At 38.8% G+C, this 22,637-nt stretch overlaps 3 protein-coding genes across 5 annotated transcripts; all 3 read left to right on the top strand.

Moving 5' to 3' along the window:
- Positions 1 to 1,483: 1,483 nt before the first annotated feature.
- LOC143852901 (glucan endo-1,3-beta-glucosidase-like) lies at positions 1,484 to 3,772 on the top strand. 2 transcript variants are annotated; one of them, XM_077362549.1, is made up of 2 exons: positions 1,484 to 1,618; positions 2,482 to 3,772. In XM_077362549.1, the coding sequence occupies exons 1-2, from the start codon at positions 1,600 to 1,602 to the stop codon at positions 3,504 to 3,506; spliced, it is 1,044 nt and encodes a 347-aa protein (XP_077218664.1). In that variant the 5' UTR covers positions 1,484 to 1,599; the 3' UTR covers positions 3,507 to 3,772. The 2 variants fall into 2 exon arrangements, with proteins under 2 accessions (XP_077218664.1, XP_077218666.1); XM_077362551.1 differs by lacking the exon at positions 1,484 to 1,618 and adding an exon at positions 1,712 to 2,081.
- A 2,394-nt stretch (positions 3,773 to 6,166) lies between these two features.
- Positions 6,167 to 18,443, top strand: SFR2 (Glycosyl hydrolase superfamily protein). 2 transcript variants are annotated; one of them, XM_077361630.1, is made up of 10 exons: positions 6,167 to 6,389; positions 7,082 to 7,358; positions 7,721 to 7,859; positions 8,095 to 8,261; positions 13,874 to 14,095; positions 14,283 to 14,451; positions 14,588 to 14,821; positions 14,910 to 15,059; positions 15,915 to 16,044; positions 17,990 to 18,443. In XM_077361630.1, the coding sequence occupies exons 1-10, from the start codon at positions 6,209 to 6,211 to the stop codon at positions 18,184 to 18,186; spliced, it is 1,866 nt and encodes a 621-aa protein (XP_077217745.1). In that variant the 5' UTR covers positions 6,167 to 6,208; the 3' UTR covers positions 18,187 to 18,443. The 2 variants fall into 2 exon arrangements, with proteins under 2 accessions (XP_077217745.1, XP_077217743.1); XM_077361628.1 differs by having other exon boundaries at positions 14,280 to 14,451.
- A 317-nt stretch (positions 18,444 to 18,760) lies between these two features.
- Positions 18,761 to 21,659, top strand: LOC143852236 (insulin-induced protein). Its single transcript, XM_077361631.1, has 5 exons — positions 18,761 to 19,932; positions 20,092 to 20,216; positions 20,957 to 21,145; positions 21,235 to 21,286; positions 21,388 to 21,659. The coding sequence occupies exons 1-5, from the start codon at positions 19,660 to 19,662 to the stop codon at positions 21,502 to 21,504; spliced, it is 756 nt and encodes a 251-aa protein (XP_077217746.1). The 5' UTR covers positions 18,761 to 19,659; the 3' UTR covers positions 21,505 to 21,659.
- The last annotated feature ends 978 nt before the right edge of the window (positions 21,660 to 22,637 follow it).

The following is a 22,637-nucleotide window of genomic DNA, read 5'->3' as shown; positions in this document are numbered from 1 at the left end:
ACCTACTTGAGTCCATGTGTAGGTAGGTTGGAAAAGAGAAGAAACGTGTGTGACTTTTTTATTGTTGCGCGTTGAAGCAGCAAGTATTATTTAAAGGGCAAATGTGTTTATTTGTATAGTAATGAATAGAATGAGAAATTAGAAAAGTTTATTCTATCTTCGTGTTTGATCTATTTCTCAAGAACGTTTTATGAAACTCTTTGACCCCCGAATTTGGAGTATCCTACTTTCACGTGATTCACAGGGTTCAACAAGCTCCATTTGCAAGCTTCACGGATAATTTCATTACCTTCACGAGCAAGATCACGTCCCATTTCGTTTGATTAATTCGAAGTTCCTTAAAGACCTCTGCCTTCTTTGAAATATCATGAACCCATTGCACTGATCGGGGGGCGTTCGTAGTGACTGAGGGGGTCGAAGACCAAGAAGTAAGTTATTTATACCAAGTATTCTTCTTATGGCTAGATCCAATCTCCTGGTCGTATTATCATACCGTTGTCACGTTTGAGTTCTTTACATGTACGTACAATTACAGCTCTGATCACTTCTGATCTTTCGAGAGGCAAAATGTTGTGTAGAAAACTTCCCTGATGCTGTGAGGCGGAACGCTCCCCTACCGATGCATTTTTACATCCCACAGCTTCGGCAGATCGCTTAGCCCCATTCATCTTCGGCGCAAGAGCGCTCGATCGTTGCTTTTTAATGTCTGATGAGTGACTGATAAGTAATGGAGATTTTTTTTATTAATCTTGGTAGCATATATAGCAAATGAGCCCTAACGGGTGTTTATATAGAACACTCAAAGGAATAAACATAGAACAAGATTGGAATAACAAATTGAAATAATTCTAATCTAATCTACTGGCCAAATCTAACCTAGTTACATAATCTAATACTAGATTATTCACCCTCATCTGATATATTCTAACAGATAAGACCCATAGATTTCACCAATCATTAAATCCTAACATCCAAAACACCCATTCTATTACGTGACAATGTCATGGCTACCACCTAGTGTATCATGCGTGGCCCCTTTTTTAGGGTGAGCATACACTTGGCACTTGTGGCACCTCTTTTGGGTTGCTCTGATACCATATGAAAAAACTACTTACTCCAGAAGCTTAAGATGTTGGAGATTGCGTTATTTAATCTTTTGTACTATAACAATCATTAGGTCCCACCAAATGAAGGGCCTAGATCATGTTGATGTTGTGCGGGTCAGTTCAAACGGAAAAAAGGGCTTATGTTCTAGATTTTGATTGATGATTGGATCACGTCTGCTATAGCAATAGATTCTTTGAGTGTGTTGTGACTTTTGACGAAGATGCACACATAATTAGATACTCGTCTATCCTACTTCACAAAAGGAGGAGAATAGTTTTAAAACAAAAAGATAGCAACAAAAAAAAAGCATCGAATCTTCTTTCTTATCAACTTTATGGATTGTTCTTATATACCAAAATGATAAACACGAACAAGAGGGAGGTAGAGAAACTCCACACCCTCTTTTCTTATATATTTGAGGGAGGGGACAAGTATCGTGGTATCTACATTTGAGTGTCAGCACTGTGTTTCTTCTCCTTCTACTCTTTCTCAATGGCACCTCTTCTTCATGGTCGGTCTCTCTCTCTCTCTCTCTCTCTCTCTCTCTCTCTCTCTCTCTCTCTCTCAATAGCAAAATATTGCCTAGACATTCCCATATTTAAGGGTCATGATAAGGAGTGCTAAACAGCTCTTGGATACCACTAAAAATTATTTGCATATACTTATATGGGTATACTCTTATTTGCATATTGTCTTATATGTAAATAATGGCTGTAAATAGTTTTATAGTTACCCAAGTTAATAGCTTCCAAAGTGGCCGTGGCCTCCGTTTACTTCAAATAATATTATTTGCAAATAAGGGCAAATTTGGATGGCATCCAAAGAAGCCCTAACTCTCATCTCTTACATCAAATTACTAACCTTTTCTTGAATATATACACATTTTCTTGTAGGAGGGAAAGAGTATATATAGTAGTATATACCTAACATATTGAAAGCTTCGTCAGGGCGCGACCACATTGAAATACAATATGGTGCGCGCACTACAGTAGTACAGTGTACTGGATTCCACCTTTGATATTGATCTGAGCCATCCATCTTATAGGCCTTGCTTTTGACCTCCTATGATCCAAAAACATATCAATCATCCAACCTAGCACTCAATAAGGTGTAGTTTAATTTGGTCTTTAATATGGACAATTAGAAGCTACATCAAAGCAATGATTAATATTCAAGGACAAAAAATACAAGATATTACGAGCGTACATGTTATAATTACTTGATTGATGTGAGTTTTGGGGCATAAGAGATCCAAAGGGAGGCATGTCAAATGAACAGCTCGGATCAATAAAATCTAGGCTCCATAATGCTTCACCTACATACATGTTCTCTTTAATTGCTAACCATCAATTATTTTGTGTGGTGATGATTTAGGCTCTGTGGTGGGTTTCGTCTATGGAAGAGATGGGAACAACTTACCATCTGCTACACATACCATCAAACACTTCGAGAAGAACAACATCTCCAGAATGTGGCTTCCAAAGCCCAACTTCGAAGTTCTCGAAGCCCTTACCAGTACCCAAATCAAAGTCACAATCAGCGTCCCAAACTCCGATCTCCGAGCACTCGCCACCAATCCTGCAACTGCAAATTCCTGGGTCAAGAAGCACATATTTGAATACTGGCCAAGTGTCAAATTCCAGTACATTTGTGTTGGTAATGAGGCACTAACTACTAAAGATTCAGATCACTTGCTCCCAGCAATGAAGAACATAGACGACGCAATCCAAGCAAAACCCACCACCATGAACAAGATCAAGGTATCCACGACTGTGGGCCTACTCGACCTTGATGCCTATAACCCCAACAAGCCTCCCTCCACGTGCTTCTTCAATGAAAACGTCAAAGATAACTTAGTACCCATCCTTCAATTCCTTGCCTCAAAGGAAACCCCACTCTTTGTTAACATCTTCCCTTACCCGGTGTGGCTCAAAAATGTTCTAACACCTCTCCCCCATTTTCTCTTCACTGCAATGACAACTCTCGTAACCGATGGCAAGTACGAGTACAAATACGTATTTGACTCTATGGTGGATGGGTTCTATTGTGCTTTGGAAGCATTGAGTGTGCGAGATGTGAAGATTATCGTGGCTGCTACCGGTTGGCCCCGCTTGGAAGGTCCTCTATTGGATGGAAATGATATTAGCAATGCTCAGAGTGTGGGAAAACCAAACTGTTTCCTTTTCAAAGGCCTTAATTTGTCTATCGTGAATATGAATGCTCAGTTATACAACTCTAATCTAGTTAAACATGTTCAGACAGGGACTCCCAGGTGGCCGAGACGTCTTGAGACTTACATTCTCAGCATGTATGACGAGAACCTCAAGAGTGGGAAGGAAAGTGAGAAAAGCTACGGAGTGTTCGACAAAGCTGGGGAACCCCTCTACCCCTTCCCATAGAAGGTTGATAGGCATGTAAACAAATATGTACTAAGACTCCGTCTACTCCTAGGATCCTAATACTTTATGGGAAGTAAGAAGTTGAGACTCAAAAATAATAGAAAGCCAAATATATTTTTAAGTATCTTGTTTTCTCTTTTTTCTCATTTTACTTTATGTTTGTCATTTGTAAAAGACAATACTATAAGGTTTGGATCATCCTATGGTGTTGGCCTTCTCGTACTTTTTGAAAAATAATGGACGATAAGGTATTTCATCGTATAAAAGCTCACTTTATATATATTGTGTTTTACACATGGATTATAAGGCCTTTCATCATATCTTTTCGGAAATGTTATCAACACTACTGTATTTTGATGAGGGCACTCCTCACTTTATTAAAAGTACGGTATAGCCTGCACCATAGGATGATCCAAACCGTCCATTAGATGGGCCACAGCCTAAATAGGATGTGCCCCAAAAATTATTTCCATAGGTTGACCCTAACCCTCCAATCTATAAAGGGTTAGGATCAACCCTCTAAAATTCAGATCGGAGGGTTAGGATCAACCTATGGAAATGATTTTTGGAGCACATCCTATTTAGGCTGTGGCCCATCTAGTGGACGGTTTGGATCATCCTATGGTGCAGGCGATACAGTAGTGCTGATAACATTAGCTATCTTTTTCATCATGCTTGATCAAGATCTAGAATCACCCGATGAGGGTGGGACCAAGGGCAATACGCTTGGATTTGTAAGAGAAATGGTATATTTGCCCCCTTATCTTCCCTTTGCCACCCCTTGTACTTGTAGAGTAAAAAGAGTCGTCATAAATACACTAGAGGGGGTGGCCAGGGAAGATAAGGGGATAATATATCATTCCCCATTTGGCATTTGTAATACAAAAAGTATGAATGGTCTAACTAAATCCATGTAAATAGGCCCGGATAAAACATCTTCTCAAAGCATAGGCACGTGTCACTCTTCGAGTCTGAACACGTGTACCGGCGGATAAATAGCATTTATATCCACCTCTTTCTCCGACCCACTCGAGAAGGAAGCCTTGTCGCACTTTAAATGGCTTTCGTTGCTCTGTTAGTCACCGCCACGAAGCTCACCGGAGTGATTGTCAGCATCACCGTCGCGGCCAACGCCTTCTCTTTTTCCCGGTACCGGAAAAAGAATCTCCGGCCTATTCTCATAACTCCATTTTGGTAGAGATTCTCCACTAAGCAAGAGACCTCCATTGAAGCTCTATTGAAGCTCTTGTGTGCAAGCTAGTGTTTGGAGCTTTCCCATATTTTCTCCATAGTTTTGAAGCTTTCTTATTTAAACTTTCTTCCCTCTTTTTGTTCTTGTGTCTTGAAGCTTTCTTCCCTCTTTTTGTTCTTGTGTCGTGTATGTTTAGTTCTTCTCTCATATATTGAAGCAAATCTCTTTTGGGCATTGTTCTTCTTATACTTTGATTGTTGTTTTTGGGCTAGTGTAAACTTTGGTTTCACTATTTGAGAAGAGGATTTTCCGGTGTTGTGAAATCCGTCTTTCTCTATACTATCGTGCTTTGGAAGCATTGAATGTGCGAGATGTGAAGATTATCATGGCTGCTACTGGTTGGCCCCCCTTGGAATGTCCTCTATTAGATGGAAATGAAATTGTCAATGCTCGGAGCGTGGAAACAACCGAACTGTTCCTCTTCAAAGGACTTAATTTGTCTATCGTGAATATGAATGCTCAGTCATACAACTCTAATCTTGTTAAACATGTTCAGAGAGGGACTCCCAGGTGGCCGAGACGTCTTGAGACTTACACTCTCAGCATGTATGACGAGAACCTCAAGAGTGGGAAGGAAAGTGAGAAAAGCTACGGAGGGTTCGACTACCCACATGTAAACAAATATGTACTAAGACTCCGTCATCATTTATGCTTAGAAAAACCATTCAAATACTCCTAAGATCCTAATACTTTATGGGAAGTAAGAAGTTGAGACTTAAAAAGAGTAGAAAGCCAAATATATTTATAACTATCTTGTTTTCTCTTTTTTCTCATTTTACCTTATGTTTGCCATTTGTAAAAGACAATGTATCCCGATATAAAGGAGATAATATTTACCCCCCTTCTATCACCAGGACACCCATTATGCACCGACGTTGGGCGGCCCTAGTGATCAAAAGGGGCGTAAATATCACTTCCCTATATAAACTCTCCATATAATGAACTATAAGGTTTGGATCATCCTACTTTTTGAAAAATAATCTTTCATCATATAAAAACTCTCCTTATATATATTGTGTTTTACAAATGGACTATAAGGTCTTTCATCATGCTTGATCAAGATCTAGAATCACCCGATGAGGGTGGGACCAAGGACAATACGCTTGGATTTGTAAGAGAAATGGTATATTTGCCCCCTTATCTTCCCTTTGCCACCCCTTGTACTTGTAGCGTAAAATGTATCGTCATAAATACACTAGAGGGGGTGGCCAGGGAAGATAAAGGGGATGGCATTTGTAATACAAAAAAATATCCAATAGACTCTTGATCACCGTACACTTGACCCTGATCCATGCCATACGATGATTGTGTACGTAGGGCCGGATAAAACAATCTTCTCAAAGCATAGGCACGTGTCACTCTTCGAGTCTGAACACGTGTACCAGCGGATAAATAGCATTTATATCCACCTCTTTCTCCGACCCGAGAAGGAAGCCTTGTCGCACTTTAAATGGCTTTCGTTGCTCTGTTCGTCACCGCCACGAAGCTCGCCGGAGTCATAGTCACCATCACCGTCGCGGCCAACGCCTTCTCTTTTTCCCGGTACCGGAAAAAGAATCTCCGGCCGTTCCGGTCGCCCATTGATGAGTCCTCTGATACACTCGCCCTCTTCAACATCGACCCCACCAATGGTAACAAACCCTGAACTCTTAAAACCCTTTACTCTTTCATTTCATTTGAGAAAAAAATTGTTGCATTTGGAGAGAAGAAGGGTTTTGTTTCGATCACTGCTTCATAAATTCATTTGGATTTCAAAAGGAACTTCCAAATCTCGTTGCTCTCACTCATATGAGTGACAAGGCTACTACATGGCTTCGACTTGGAGCTTCATACATTTTCTGAAACCCTAATCCAAAATACTAGTCACTGAAACTTGAAACCTGAATTCCCACATTCCTTAACTTCTCCTTTTTTGAGATTAATGAATTTGACAACTCCCATTCTGGACTACTATCATCTCTACAATCTCATATCTTTACTCGTTTCTTTGACAGTTCAGGACGAAACTTAGGCCCTGTTTGGACTGCAAGGAAAACATTTCTGGGGAAAATTTTTGTTCCCACAATTTAGAGGAAATTTTATATAATTATAGTTAATTTAGAAGGATATCATCATTAATTGAGTGTCACTCTAAATAAAAATTGAATAGGGTTGGTTTAAAAATAAAAAAATAAAAAAACCATGTGCGAAAAAGTAAGAAATTTTAAAAATATTTTTCCCTTCCAAACTTTTCTTGAAAAATTCTTGCAATCCAATTAAAATTTTCAAACCTTAATTTGCTTCACTTTTCTCATTAATTTATAAGTTTTTTGTGAATTTCCAGAGGAGGAAAATCAGTTCTTCTTCGGATTGGCGACAGCACCAGCTCACGTCGAAGACAGGCTCAATGATGCTTGGCTCCAGTTTGCAGAGGAGCCTCCCCATGCTGACGCTGAACCGACACAGAATGAACTTGAAAAGACTAATAAGAAGAAGCCTCTTAAGGTAGCCATGGAAGCCATGATTAGAGGGTTTGAGAAGTACTCAGACGTGGAAGAAGAACCAGCGACAACCGTTGAATCCAATCCCAATGTTTCTGCTTGGCACAATGTCCCTCACCCGTGAGTCTCTCTCTCTCTCTCTCTCTCTCTCTCTCTCTCTCTCTCTCTCTCTCTCTCTCTCTCTCTCTCTCTCTCTCTCTCTCTCTCTCTCTCTCTCTCTCTCTCTCTCTGTTTTTTTAAACATTCTATGTATATATGATCTTAGTGAATTGCATGGTGTAGATTAGCTGTGTATTCCTGTTTGAGGTTTCTCATGGCAATCTTGATTCATGATAAATGCCCCCTTGAGATATTATTTGATTAGGATTTGATTTTTTCGGGATTCATGGTTTCACTTATACACCAGTTCAGGGTGATGTTCTTGAAATGGTTGGGGACTGAAGGTGAGCTATGGTTATTGGGATGTTGAATTTATTTTTCAGGGAGGAGAGACTAAGATTTTGGTCTGATCCTGATATTGAGCTGAAGCTGGCTAAAGATACCGGTATCACTGTTTTCCGAATGGGAGTAGATTGGACAAGAATCATGCCTGAGGAACCAGTAAATGGAATTAACGAAACTGTATGTTCAATCACGACCTTTTCAAACTTATTGTTCTTTTGTGCTTAATTTTCTTCTAGTTTTCTGTTATGAAATTTATTGATACCACTCTCCTTGACACATCAATGAAATTTCGACCTTACACGGCAATGCAAAATCATAAAGGGAGTTAATCTGACTAGTAGAGCTGAATTATTTATTGATCTTATTTTATTGGTTCTGGACTGAAATTTATTTTATGAATGTTTTGTTCTAGGCCAATTATGCAGCAATAGAGCGATATAAATGGATCATACAGAGGGTTCGTTCATATGGAATGAAGGTGATGCTGACTTTGTTTCATCATTCACTTCCACCCTGGGCTGGAGAATATGGAGGGTGGAAGATGGAGAAAACTGTTGATTATTTCATGGATTTTACAAGGTAAGCTATTTGTTCATGGAAAATATACTGCCTTGACATCAACTCGGATTTCTACCTATTACTTGCTGGTGCAGGTCATTGATAAATTCAAATGATTGACAAGAATACATCTAGAGAAGATCTACACCTCATTTTTGTTTTTTGTGGGATATATGACCTTGTCCACATCCTTCATGTACTTAGTGCATTTCACATGCATTTTCTGTTAAAGGATGATTTCCTTTATTACGCAGTAAAAAATTAATGAGAAATACGAAAGCGTCTATAGAGAATGCATCAAACTGCAAAAAAATGCATAGAATGGTATTTGTACATATAAAGAAATTATATTCAAGAAAATGAAGCATTGCATGCATGCCGACAAAAGAAGAAAAGAAAAAGAAAGCATGAGGTACCTAAAATATTAAACGGCGGACTTACTAAGCAACACATACATATATTTTGGTCATAAATGACGTAGATGTTGTGAAATGTGGACTTTGTAAGCGTAGGAATGATAGGATCTTTAGTGAAGAAGTAGCGGTAGCATTCCATCAAAGCTAATGGAGAGAATCAAGAACTCTATTATCCAATGAGTACTTGTATTAAGGGAGTTTGGAGGAGTCAAAGTGCACAGTGTATTTGTTTGCATGGGATGCTCTACTGCTAAGGGTGTCAATTTTGGCTCGGGCTCGGAAGCTCGGTCGAGCTCGGCTCGAAAAAAGCTCGGCTCGAGCTCGGCTCGAATCCTTAACGAGCCGAGCCGAGCCCGAATTAGGCCAGGCTCGGCTCGGCTCGGCTCGGCTCGTTAAGAAAAACCCGTATAAAAGTATTCTAAATATAATATAAATAGTCGTAAATATAATATAAATATAGTACAGCCGGAGGTATAATCATTACTCGTTAAGGCTCGTTAAGAAAAACCCGTATAAAAGTATTCTAAATATAAAATAAATAGTCGTAAATATAATATAAATATAGTACAGCCGGAGGTATAATCATTACTTTTTTCGTAATCATGACTTTTTTCCGTAATTGTCATAACTTACTACCTTTTAGTTGTATTTTTTTGGTAATTGTAATAACTTTCTACCATTTTTTGGTAATTTTTCATTTAAAACTTATACATTCAGCTATTATTTTGCTTTTTCCGTAATGATTACTTTGCTTTTTCCGTGATGATTACTTCTTTTTTTTTATTTTGCTTTGCTGTGATAATCCAAACCGTCCATTTCATATAATATAACCCAAGCTCGATAGGCTCGCAAGCCTAGCCGAGCCTGACCGAGCCGAGCCGAGCCTGGTTCGAGCCCGAGCCGAGCCCGAGCCTAGCCTTTGAGCTTAACGAGCCGAGCCGAGCCTAGCCAAGCTCGGCTCGGCTCGGCTCGTTTACACCCCTATCTACTGCCCCTCAGAGTGGAAGCGTTTTGTTTGACATGGTCAAATAAAGCAGAGTACTTGTGACATACTAAATATTAAGAAATTTAGGCTTACATGTGTTTTCTTTGCAAGAAAGAGGAGGAATCAGCTAATCACTTTTCATTCATTGGAAAGTAGTGGCCTTTTCATTATGGGTGATTGGGTTGACAGGACTCTTCTTAGTTTTGCTTAGACCATTGGGTGTGAGTTGGCATCGATTCCCTTTTCTTACCTTAGGTTGTCATTGTGCCTCAAATGTACTTTCAAAACTCTTTGGGGCCATGTTGTCGACAGTTTGAGAGAATTTAATCATAGATGTGAAGGCATAACCAGTTTGACAAACTAGAAGCATACTCTTGGGGTGAAGAGGAAACACCGAAGAACCACGGTCAAGATATCCGATCCACTCTAAATGGAAGAGAGTGGAACCCGTGAGAAGGGAGGCGATGCTGGGGGCCAAGTATGCAGGGTGAAGCAAGGATTAAGGTAGGCAAGGATTCAGCCATGACTCTCTCCATGAAAGGGGACTCCACTGCTTGTAATTCTTCCTTCAGTAGTAGATAAAAGAAAAAGAAGATATGTCTGTCCGGGATTTTTTCAATCGTCGGCAAGCTAATCAGGGGCACCGCGGGTTACACCTCTCAGATCATTGTACTTGTGATTGTAACTTAGAATGGGTAGCCCCGACATATCTAGACCTTATGGATTGCAGTTATTCAGCTCAGGAAGCTTTTTGTACTCTTAACATCTCTAAAAGTTGTTGCCAAAGATCTTTGATTTTTCTTAGTCAAGGGGTGAATCGGAATTTCTCATGGATTCCCCACAGATCTTATTCCAGATCTCTTGGAAGCCAGGAGGATCTGGGTTCGCTGAATAGGAGGTTGGAGTTTAAAAATGGTTCTGAACAAGGCAGGAGGACCAATTCAACACATAGCGCCAATGATTGGAAATGTTTGTATTGCAAATACTTCAACTTTGGTTTGCGAAACATTTGCAGAAAATGTTCAAACCAAAGGCCAGCAATCCGGGAGAGAGACCGCGCGCTTGGGTCCCAAAAACATCTCTGGTGGAACAAAATCAAAGAATGGATGATAAAACTCTTTCACTGGATGTATCCATGGATGTGGTTACTGATAGAAGGAAGGAGCTTGAAAGATGTTTGATTGGGAATCTTAAGGATGGTTTCTTATTGGATCCGTTATGGTCTTGGGCGTAAGAAAAATTGACTCTCCCACTCCTTAATAAACCTTCTGTCTTATCCCCTTCCATGGTTCTATTCAGCTTCGAATCCAAGGATCAAGCCACATCAATTCTGCGGCGGGGTGGTGAGGCCTTGGGGGGTTTTCTTCAATCCCTCCACCCGTGGTCTCCGATAGTTAATTCTGGAGCTAGAATGGTGAGGGTAAGATTCTATAACATTCCTCTTCATGCTTGGGCTCTTTCTACGTTGGAGGCTTTATGTCAAAATTTTGGTCATGTTTTTTAGACCCAACTGTATGGGAATCATGAACATTGTATGGAATTCGCCTCTGCTAGGATCTAACTTCCTTATGGCATTGTTTACCACCTTATTTAAACCTTATGGTAGATTCTGTAACCTATCCAATTGGAATTGAGATGGTGGAAGAACCATTAATGTCCATTAATAGCCCTCTGGCTGGGGAAGATTCCTCCTCTCTGGTCCCGGAATCTGAGGTCGAAGCCATTCCAACGACGGCCGACGAACTGCCGGTGGTGGGCCCCCAGATGATCCCTGGGGGTAAATCGGTAATATCAAGGAGTATAGAGCCGTTGAATAGTACTGAATTAGGTTTTGAATTTTCATCAACGTCTACAAAAGAAAGCTGGATAGAAACACCAAAAGATCAGATTCCATCATTGAAAGGGAAATCTGTAGTTATTGGGAATAGGGCGTGTCAGAAGACAATTAAAGCTCAGTCATGTAATAAACCTGGGAAAGGCGCCAGAAAGGATGTTTCTGATTGCCTTTCCTTACAACCTCATCAGCATTAAAGGGGGTGACATTAAAAAATCGTTTTTTCTTAAATGAAAGGACTAAAGGGGGTCCCGAGTTTGCTCAAAGTCGCAGGTACACTGGATTCGAAAGAAGCTTTCTTCAGAGTTTATAAAATGGGTTTCTTTCAGGAAGCTTTAGAAAAGGAAAGATCGGCCCAAAAGCAGCGATGGGAGGAGGCTAAGGCTGCTGAAATAGAAAGGTTAGAGAAGCTTCAGAAGATCATGGCTATCGCCCCGCAGGAGTCAAGGGACTCCCTTGACAGGGAGGTTAGTATGGAAGTTAGAGCTCGGATGAGTCTGGAGGAGGAATCTGAGGAAGTTTCGAAAGCAGAAGTTTCAATGGAATTGGAGGAAAACAAAGAAATGGATGCTCTTCTGGCAGTGGGAGATGTTTTCGGTATTGGTTTTGATGATGATATTGAGGCAACTAAGAATCTGTTTAGATCAATGGTTCTAAGGAACTTGAAGGAGCAGAGGGAGGTTTGCTTGGCTAAAGGAGAGGAAAAGAAGGGGCCGAGGGCAACAGCCCTAAATAATAACCTACCAACCAAAAAAGGACGGAGGAGGTTAAGAAAGTAGAATAGAGAAGGGAAGAAAAAAAGAAAAAGAAAATAGGGGATCAAGAAAAGAAGTTTTAACGATTAGCTGTTCTTTGCGTTTTTGGGTTTTGTATGGTTTAGTTCTATGGAGTTTTTGCTCTGTTTTGGGGAGTGCTTGGGTAGAGATAGTTTGATTTTGATGTGTTGGTTTCTGCAAACCGCTCAAGGTGAAAAGGCAATGGATATCTTGATAATCATCTCTAAAGGATAACAATTTGTAAGCCCGTTATATCCCAGATATCCTACAGCTATGGCTTGAGAGATTCGTTCTTTCGCTTAGGCTTTCATCTGGTATTAAGTAGTATTGCTATGTTTTTTTGGAGGTTTTTGGAGGATCTTATCGAAGGTTTTAACACATAAGTCAGGTTGTTGGAGTCAGCAGTTTATCTATAAGTGTCCAAGTTTTTTGGAAGGTTAATTGGTTTTTGAAGCATTAACAAGTTGGTTTTGAGCAACCATAGTGGAATTGTATATGGGTAGCTTACGGTAACTCATTTCCTGTTCACTTCGATTTGGCTTTGGGTATGCCCTAGCCATCATATACTAATATTTTGTAATGCAGGCTGGGACTTCTGGTCCCGATTGCTAAGCAAATATTAATGAAATTTATCATATTTCAAAAAAAAAAAGTATGCAGGGTGAAGGTGTTTGCGACCTCGACGGACTGAAGATGCATATTCAGGGTGAAGAGCTGGGCATTGATTGAAGTACTTGGGTGGCAGTTCACAATCACTTTTGAGCATGTGAGATGCTCTTGGTGCAGGCACCAGGGCTGCTTAGATCGACAATGGGTTTGTTGTTCTGGTATGGGTGAGCTCAAATCATGTGGGCAGACTGTGTTGGTATGGGATGACATGGTGTGCTTGTGTGCTTCTTGCTACTTCAGAGATTTAGTGCCGAAGAAGACTGAAAGGACAGTTCAATTTGAATGATGGAGGATTTGAAGCCAAACTGCTTTACATTTACCAGCAAACTTTTGTAAACAAACAATGTATGATTTTAGGAAATTTGTAGGGAAAAAACTGAAAAAAAATCTGTGTTTTTTTAAGCAATCAGCCAATCTACAGTTGAAACTGTTTAAATAAGCATATATTGGCCTTTCTGACCTGGGATTTGAGTTTGGACAGTAAACATTCAAGAAAATACCGGATCTAGGTTGTGTTAACAAAAAACAATTTGCATGTGTACCTCAGCCAAGACACAGTAGACTTGATGTGACCCGACTTAGCTGAGCGTTTATTAGCCACTGCATCAAGTTTTCATGAATGCATTGAAGGGTAGAGAGGGGGAAATGTACTGCCGGAAAGATGATTGGTAGTAAAATGAGGAAAATTTTGGAATGCTTGTCATTTTTTACAACTCTTCATTTGATAATGCTTCATGGTTTTTGTGACGAGTGTGGAATAATAGTTATAAGTGCATTATCTCATGTCTTCAAGTAGTTTGTTAGTTTTAATCAATCTTCAAGTAGTTTATTAGTTTATGCACCTACTAACTGACACATTATTACAGAACCTTTTCAGCTTCTGATTAATTTAGCCTTTGAATAAATTTCTCATCTATCAATTCTGATATGAGTCATGGTTCTTTCTTATGCAGGCTTGTCGTCGATAGTGTGTCAGACTTGGTAGACTACTGGGTAATATTTAATGAGCCTCATATCTTCTGCATGCTAACATATTGTGCCGGTGCTTGGCCTGGAGGGAATCCTGATATGCTTGAAGTTGCAACCTCTACCCTCCCAACTGGTGTTTTTAATCAAGCCATGCACTGGATGGCTGTTGCTCATTCAAAGGCTTATGACTATATCCATGAACAAAGGTTTCTATTTTTACGTCGATACAAATTCTTGGGTAGATGGAACATTTTAACACATTTGAAGACAGACAAGAGAAAGCATAAATCCTTTCAATATTTTGTTATTCATGGGCAGAGTTCCTTCAGTGTGTATCTTTTTAGTACCTGACAATTTGATATTTACAAAGGCTTCTGTTTGATTTGACAGAAGCACCATATCAAAAGCAAGTGTTGGAGTTGCACATCATGTATCTTTTATGCGGCCATATGGTCTATTTGACGTCGCCGCTGTCACACTGGCTTCTTCATTGACTCTTTTCCCCTATGTGGACAGTATCTGTGACAAGCTAGATTTCATAGGGATAAACTATTATGGCCAGGTACTTATTTCTGTGACCTTATATCCCTGAATTTATTTATTTTTAATGTTATATTCCTGAAAATGTGATACCATAAAGTCCTCGTATTCAAGACTGGTTTTTTTTTTTTTTTTTGACATTATTTGTCACTCGTCAGGAAGTGGTGTCTGGTGCAGGCTTGAAGCTTGTGGAGAACGATGAATACAGTGAATCTGGACGCGCAATTTATCCTGATGGCTTGTACCGTGTACTGCTTCAGTTTCATGAAAGATACAAACACTTAAAAGTGCCTTTCATCATTACTGAAAATGGAGTTTCTGATAGGACTGACTTTATTCGACGGCCATATTTGTTAGAGCATTTGCTTGCTGTATATGCAGCCATGAAACTGGTTTCTATTCTCAACAGAATAATTAGATTATTCTAGAAATTAATCTTCCATATTCACTCAACATTGATGGTTTAATGCATAACTGTAGGGAGTTCCTGTGCTTGGTTACTTGTTCTGGACAACGTCAGACAACTGGGAGTGGGCAGATGGTTATGGTCCTAAGTTTGGACTTGTAGCAGTTGACCGCGCTAATGGTCTTGCACGTATTCCTCGCCCTTCTTACTATTTGTTTTCTAAGGTATAATTTCTGATAGGAACATGCAATCTGCTTCAGGGACAATTGTGTTAGATCTTTCTTCGAGTACTAAATGACTGATACCAGTACAAGGAAACCCACCAGGAGAGGGCATCCTAGCATGGAATCTAACATTTGTGCAGCATTTTTTCTTATAAAATTTCCATTTAGGCATCTTTTTTCTTTTTCTTTTTCTTTTTAATTTTTGATATGACCATTTAGGCGTCTTCCAGTACCATTTCTTGTAAAGTTGTCATTTCTTATAATATTTGTTTATTTTTTATATAGTCCTGTATGGCCCTAATCAAGGTTTTAAATTTCGGTTTCGGTAACCATTTCGGACCCCACCGAGATCCGAAATTTCGGTCCGAAATTTGGTATTTAGTGTCAAAATTTCGAACTGAATTTCCGAAATTTCGGATGAAATTTTGTAACGTTTCTTTTTTGTTTTAAAAAATGACATTTTCTCGAAATTTCGGTTTCGGTCCCCACCGAAATCCGAAATTTCGGGAAATTTCGGTTTCGGTCCAATTTCGGATTTCGGCCGAAATTTAAAACCATGGTCCTAATATATTGTACATCTGTCATGCTTTTCACCTACTTTAGGCGTGCAAAGGTATGTCAATACATAATTCTTAATATGATGGTAGATATGTATTTCGAGTTACCTTGGTTCTTGGTGTCCAAAAACATCATTTCTAGAACTGAACAAGTTGCCTAGTTGAATGGTAACTATCATAATGTTCCAGGCAAATGATGCATTTTATATATTCTGTAGGTAACTAGGTATGCATGCATTAGTTTCAATGGCATTCTTTGCATGTTTAAGAATTAACTTATTCAGTATCTTAATTTCAGGTGGTAACAACTGGTAAAGTTACGAAGCAAGATAGAACACGTGCATGGAATGAACTCCAGAGAGCTGCTAAGGAACGAAAAACACGACCATTTTACCGATCTGTAAACAAACATGGGTTTATGTATGCAGGTATTTTATTAAGATGTAAACTGTTTTCTCTCTCAAATTGACATTTACCATCATTCAATCTGTATTTTTAGCATGTGATGATCCTTGACCAAGGGTTACTGATGCACAGATCCTCATTTTAAATATATGGTGGCATGCTTCAGAGGTGCCTTCAATTTTATGACATTTGAAATAATCGCATGGCATGTTCCATGCAGAAAAATCCTTTCGAGAATCATATGTGGACATGTCATTGGATAGTGCGTTGTTTAAAACTCCGAGTCAATCATCAACTTGCCTGAGTCGACTAGTTTTTACCTAGGGGACTCTATTCTTCTTGTGGTACTGGCACTACTCGACATAATGCCTAGGTTTTTCATTTCAATCTTCTTGCTGTTCTCGATGCAATATTTATTGTCTTCCCTTCTTGTTATTCAGTTGGTTGTTGTTATTTTCATAGGTGGTTTCGTAGCACTTTGTCTCTACGAAGTTGCCTTGGAGTCTATCCTGGGCTCCTTTCTCCTTTTAATGAACTTTAGGTTCTTTTATTCGGATGGATAGAGTTTTTGAGAGAGTTCATGTTTCCTATGCGTAAAGATTCTCTAGATGCCTTCACAGATGGTGGAAGTTTCTCGATGACAGTGGGTCTATGGAAGTGTTGATCGGATCGAAAACCATACCAACTCGTAGGATTTCATACTATTTGTAATGTTATATATTATATTTTAGAATGTTATAATCAACTATTTGTATTTTAGCCATTCCCCATTTTACATAAAATTTATGCTGTATTTTCTCACTATTTTCTATTTTGTTATAATTTTTAATAAAATATAAAATTTTATTTTAAAAAAAAAAGGATTTGCCAGGGACCATCGCAGATTGCGGCTGCACTCTCATGCAACAGCCGTTCTGTTCTGAGAAATGCCTTCTGCGATGGTCCCTAGCAAGTCCCTTAAAAATAAATCTTTCTTTGTCATTTTGTGTATTCGTCATATACTGCACCATTATGTTTTACATAATTATATTTATTTGAATTGCATGTAAAATTCGGTATATGTATTCTTTTTCAAAAAAAAAATCAGTATATTATTATGTATAAATATTTATATGAATTACAAATGAAGTGTGGTTTGTACCGTAGTCTGTACTGCATGCATGCACGAAGCACATATCAGAAGTTGTTCGATACCATTAAAAAATATGAGTGGTTTTGGCTTATATGATAGTTTATGAGTTGTGTATTTGTGCTTGTTCCGGTATTTCCTAAAGTTCTCTCTTAAATGTCATCATTTGCATATGTTTTGATACGGTTATGTGATTTTACAAAATTTCTACTGAAATTGAGATTCTTCTATTTCCATCATGACCGAAATCAAGACATGAATTCTTGCTTGGACTCTTGGGGGTATTCTTAATGAAATCGTAGGGTTATGCGAGAGTAGGGATTTCCAGATTTGTCTTTTAGTCATCTGTTGAGGCAAGCCAACAACGCCTCGGACACTTGGCGAAAGATAAGTAGGGAGTAGCTTGTTAGAGGGGAAACCTCTTCCCTCTTTTAAAGTCCATATTCTGTTCCTTTTCCTTATTAATGAAAGGTGTTATATTCTCAAAAGAAAATCCCAGCTAATTAGTGACAATCTTTGTCATAGCATTTCAATCGATGTATTTCAGCAATCCTCACATCAACTGAATGAGTATTATAGATTGTTTCTGGTTGTGTTGATGTAATTTCTCCTACTGCACTCTTTCATCCCAGCACAGAGTAGATTTTTTTTTTCCCAACCCCGGAATTTATCTTCGAACTGAACAGAGCAGATTATAAGTCCTAAGTAACGCTGGCATGACCCTTCTGTTTCATGTTTGTTGCTCTCTTTATTTCAACTCCGAAGCTTTTTTGGGTGTACATTCTTCTCTCATTGCGATTGTTGGACTTGTTAATCTAATTTTCATCATCTTTCCACAGGAGGACTTGATGAACCTGTCTGGCGACCTTTCATTGAAAGAGATTGGCGATTTGGGCACTATGAGATGGAAGGTTTGCAGGACCCATTAAGCCAGTTATCAAGATTCATCCTTGCACCATTCTTGCGCAAAAAGCGTAGGTGCTCCGAGTTAGAAGCCGATGATTTGGAACTTCAGCCCCTTGGATCCAGCGTCTAATGCTCATTCATAGGCTCTTTCCTACTTTTTTCTACCAAAAAGTTAATAACATATCAGCAATGCAGTGTATTAGCCCTCTACCTTGATAAGGAATTCAACTACTTTGTTGATGGTTATTCCATGGATGCCTTATCTTAAAAACTTAAGAAATCTGCATGTATCGTGCTGCGAGATCCCTAATGGAATCAGATACCAAATCACAATAGTTCCGTGCTTTTTTTTTGGTAATGGTGAGTACTCCATCCTGTTCTCTTTTAGAGTTTATGATTTCTCAAACGTGAACCATGAAGCATGATTTATTTAGTTGTTGCAGATAGCTGTAAAAGAAATGAAGAAGATTAGTATACCAAAACTTCACCACAGCCATATGGAACCGAGCAAGCTCGGATTCAGACCCTGCAAATATAATCAAAGTTGTGTTTACATCATCTTACATTTGTGTATCAGTAAGAAATCAGCCGGGATGTAAAGTTCGGATAAGTTCAGCACACTGCACTAATAATCATTTCCTACTTATGGTATCCTATTGCCACTCCCCATCCTTGAATCATTTTTCGTTCTTTCTTCATTTGAACGATGAGAGAATTTTTTTTTATCTTAATCAGTGGGAGAGGGGTTTTCAAATAGAACATTTACCCTGTAATCTGGCCGGGTCTGGATTGAATCCATTTCATCTTTCTTTAAATGCTTGATCCAGTTTAGTCTCAGTAGTGGCAGCAATAAGTGTGCAACTTGGGCTGGCCTCCATAACTCTGACAGGTTCAACATGATTTTGGATTGGTTTGGGTTGGCATTTCTATGGGTTAGGTTGGGGGTGTGGAGAAAAGCCAACCCGATTTAATTTCAGCTTGGTTAGAGTTAAGGCATTACGTGCCTGAACCCCCGCAACCCCACCCAAAAATAACTAAACAACCCAACTTGGCAGAAGTTGCACCACTAAACAGCAAAGGTAGGAAGAAAAAAAAGAAGGCATCGGAAATCCCTCCACCTCCCAGTGTTCTAAAGCTTAATTCCAAGGGTGTTAGTTGGGTAATCCTGCACCAGCTGGCATTGGGGCCTATTATTCTGTGCTGAATGCCTCATTGTGCCTTGTTGCCAATATGGTTGACGATAATAGTCTTTGATTCCCAGTGACAAACAAGAATGAAAATGGAACTAGAGTTTTTTGACAATCCTCAGTCCCCAGATCACTCTCTTTGTAACAAAGTGAGTTCACGACATTGGACTAAGGAAGTGACCCGAATAGCATTGGAAAAAGATTTAGTCCTCGGCAAAAGACAATGTCCCTCTCCTTTTTAACATTTCCCTTATATTCTTATTATATCTTATTCAAGAAAAACTAGAGCCTCTAGTTTTCAAGCCTCATGTAGCACTGGACTTATGGCTGTTGTTTTTTAATGGAACTGAATTGGCCACTCTCTTGTCTTTTGAAGCCCCAAAAAGCTGTCCATGAAATGTTAGAGCTTCTGAGAGATGCAAACCAGAATTTCTCTGTTCTCCCCTTCATCTCTTCCTCTTAACACCCTCCCCCATTCAAGATCCTGTCGTTTTCTCCCCAAGCCTTCCTGCAGTCTTAGAAAGGAGGACAGAACAACTCTCAGAGACAATTGGCCATCCATTTCTATCTCTCTCTTTGGTTCAGGTTTCTTTCTGGGTCCCCTTATTGATGGAATTCATTCAAGGGTGAAACTTGTAACATACCAAAATGGGTCAATTGACATTGGACCTCTTCATTCCAACATCTGGGTACAGAAGTTCTTACATTTATTGTCAATTTCTTCTTCCTTTCATGAATTTAGTTTTCTTCTTTACACTTTGTTTCATATAATATTGCAGTTCTACTTATTACTTCTTGTTAGTAAGTTACTTTCTTATTTGGAATGTTTTGCTGCGTTGCTGGAATAGGTCCCTTTCTTACTTGGAGCGTTTTACTGCACTGTTGGATTGCTGCAACTGCTCCTGGATGAAAGGCTGTCTTCCAAATCAAAGGTCCCAGTAGGGAGCTTCGAGAAAACAGCAATTTCATTGGTGTGAGTTGCCCAATTAATCAACCTTTCTTCTCTGACTTTGGGAAAATAATATAGTCAAGCATAGGAAGCATGAATTGTGAAATTCATAATTCATGTTTTACGATCAGATTTAGATTTGTATTGCTTTTTGGCTTCTTTGTATTCATGGATGAATAAAACCATAATTTATCAAAATCATGAAACTCGAGGTAGTTCACCAGTACATAAGGTGGTCTGCCCCCTTTGTCTACTAAGATAATTTGGTTACTTTGGTCTAAAATGGAAACAGAGGATGTCATCCTCAGGAAATATCTGAAAGCATTTCATTGAGATTCCTTTTTAATGATCTGATCCTTGCATTCCTTCAGAGTGTTGCCATTAGTATGACTGAAGAAATTAAATAGAGTACTAGAGGTTGGACTCCATCAATCATAATTCACATCCATAGTGTTGTCTCATCTATAATGGATGTGAAAATGATGGATTTTCTACTTAAAATGTATATCATTTGGCCTCATTGATTCTGAATTATAACCCTTAATTTCTATAACAACTACATTATCTTATAATTATAATGTTGATTGTGTGGCTATAAATCAAACTGTAATCTCATAGATTGTTGAGTGAGCATAGACTGAGTGGAAGAGAATCAATTAAGCAGCAAATGCAACCCTTGAAATTTGCAGTAGAAGTAAATGGATGATGAAAGGAATGAAAAATCATATATGATGGATTGTTTTCTTATGTTCTTGTTTGACCAGAACATTGGTGCTCTTCATTGAAGTGAGTGCTGAACTCTACAAAGCTGGAGTTCCAGACAACATTGAAGCCTATACATTATTTGCACTGGCAGAAACCATATGGTTATTCCTGGATGGGACATGGTTGGGGTTCACCATAGCTTGCTTTGTTGGTCTTGCATGCCCTTTGGCTGAGATTCCACTAATGAAGTAAGATTCATAACTATGGTTTTCATCCGTGCATGATGATAGTAAAATACCCTTCATGGATTTATCTTTTAAAGGCTTACAATCTTCAGGCTGTTTCACCTATGGTCCTATCCCCGGGCAAATATCGAAGTTTTTGGTGAGGTAATGGAAGTTTGCAGTTTGGAAGTATTCATATTTTTTTGTGATTCTAGGTTTTTGTGATTCTTTCATGTTGAAAACTCAAAGCTTATGTTCTGTTGCAGGGTTTAGTCACCTGGACGGTTACCTGTTATTTCGTTTACATGCCATTTCTGATCAATCTATCACGTTGGCTGAAATCAAACATGGGTCTTTATAAGGATCAACCAGAGTCCAAGTGACAAGTTTCTCAGTTCAGATCATTGAAGGTTCTGAAGAATCCAGGGAAAATACATCATTAAGCTTTTATCTAATATGTATATATAATGGATAATGTATTGTTTGTAAGCATCTTTGTTCAAATGAGAGATTAACGGATAGAGAAAATAAGGCTGAATATTAGTAATGTCACCTACACCTTAAATTCCAAAACTCATTGAAGATTTAAAGTCTGGGGGCAACATGATGCTGGAGGAAAGTCTGGCCCTTTAGTAGTAAAACTTTGTTTAAAACACACTTTAAACGTATTAAACACAGTTTTTTGCCAACTTTACCCCACTAAGTTTTTGAAATTACGTAAGTTTAAACATAGTAAATGTGTTTTTTATATTTTATGTTTTTTGCATTTTGTACTATGTTATTTTGAACCAATACTGTTTTTTTTTTTTTTTTTTTTTTTTTTTGCTAAATCGCATTTTGCTAGCTATGGTCTGGCCTGAAAAAGGAACTGGTTGAGAAAATGCTCCATACAGTTGTTGTGCATCAGTAGCTGCACCACAGGGCTTTATCCTTGACAAATGATTGATCGAACAATCCTAAGAGAATGTAAAATTGTAGGCCTAGATATCATAGACACCATCTAAAAAACCTAAGAACTTAAGTGAACTATCCTCTTTCCAAATCTACTTCTATAAGTTCCTCACTTGAGAAACAAAGACATTGATCAACAAGGGTCCCCATGGTTACCATCTAAGTGCCCAAACAGCGCAATTTCATAATTGTCAACATCCTCATCAACATTACTCGGAAGACATGGAATTCCTTGTTTTCCACATGGTCCAAGTGTGCTAGGAAGGATGACAAACCATACATCTTTTGACTTTCCTTTCAAATCAGGAGCAAAAGGGAAGTTAAGAAATGAAAATCCTTTTCCTTCTATATCATGCATCCAAACGGATACATGATACAGAAGGAAAACAGATTCTCATTTTTTACCATTGCAAAAGAAAGGGCTGGGTTGTTGGATACAACCCCCCGCGCCCCCCCCCCCTAAAAAAAAAAAAAAAAACCTGTGTACTCGTCTTTAAATTTTATATTTAATGAATGGGGGCTGTTACTTTCAAAAAAAAAAAAATCTCATTTTTTACTTCTCCTC

This window comes from Tasmannia lanceolata, unplaced genomic scaffold (assembly GCF_043159265.1).
Source record: "Tasmannia lanceolata isolate RefF3 unplaced genomic scaffold, GAP_Taslan_0.1 ptg000019l, whole genome shotgun sequence".
In the NCBI taxonomy this organism is placed as follows: domain Eukaryota; kingdom Viridiplantae; phylum Streptophyta; class Magnoliopsida; order Canellales; family Winteraceae; genus Tasmannia; species Tasmannia lanceolata.
Note: the sequence above shows the minus strand (reverse complement) of the source record. Positions and strands in the feature narration are given on the sequence as shown.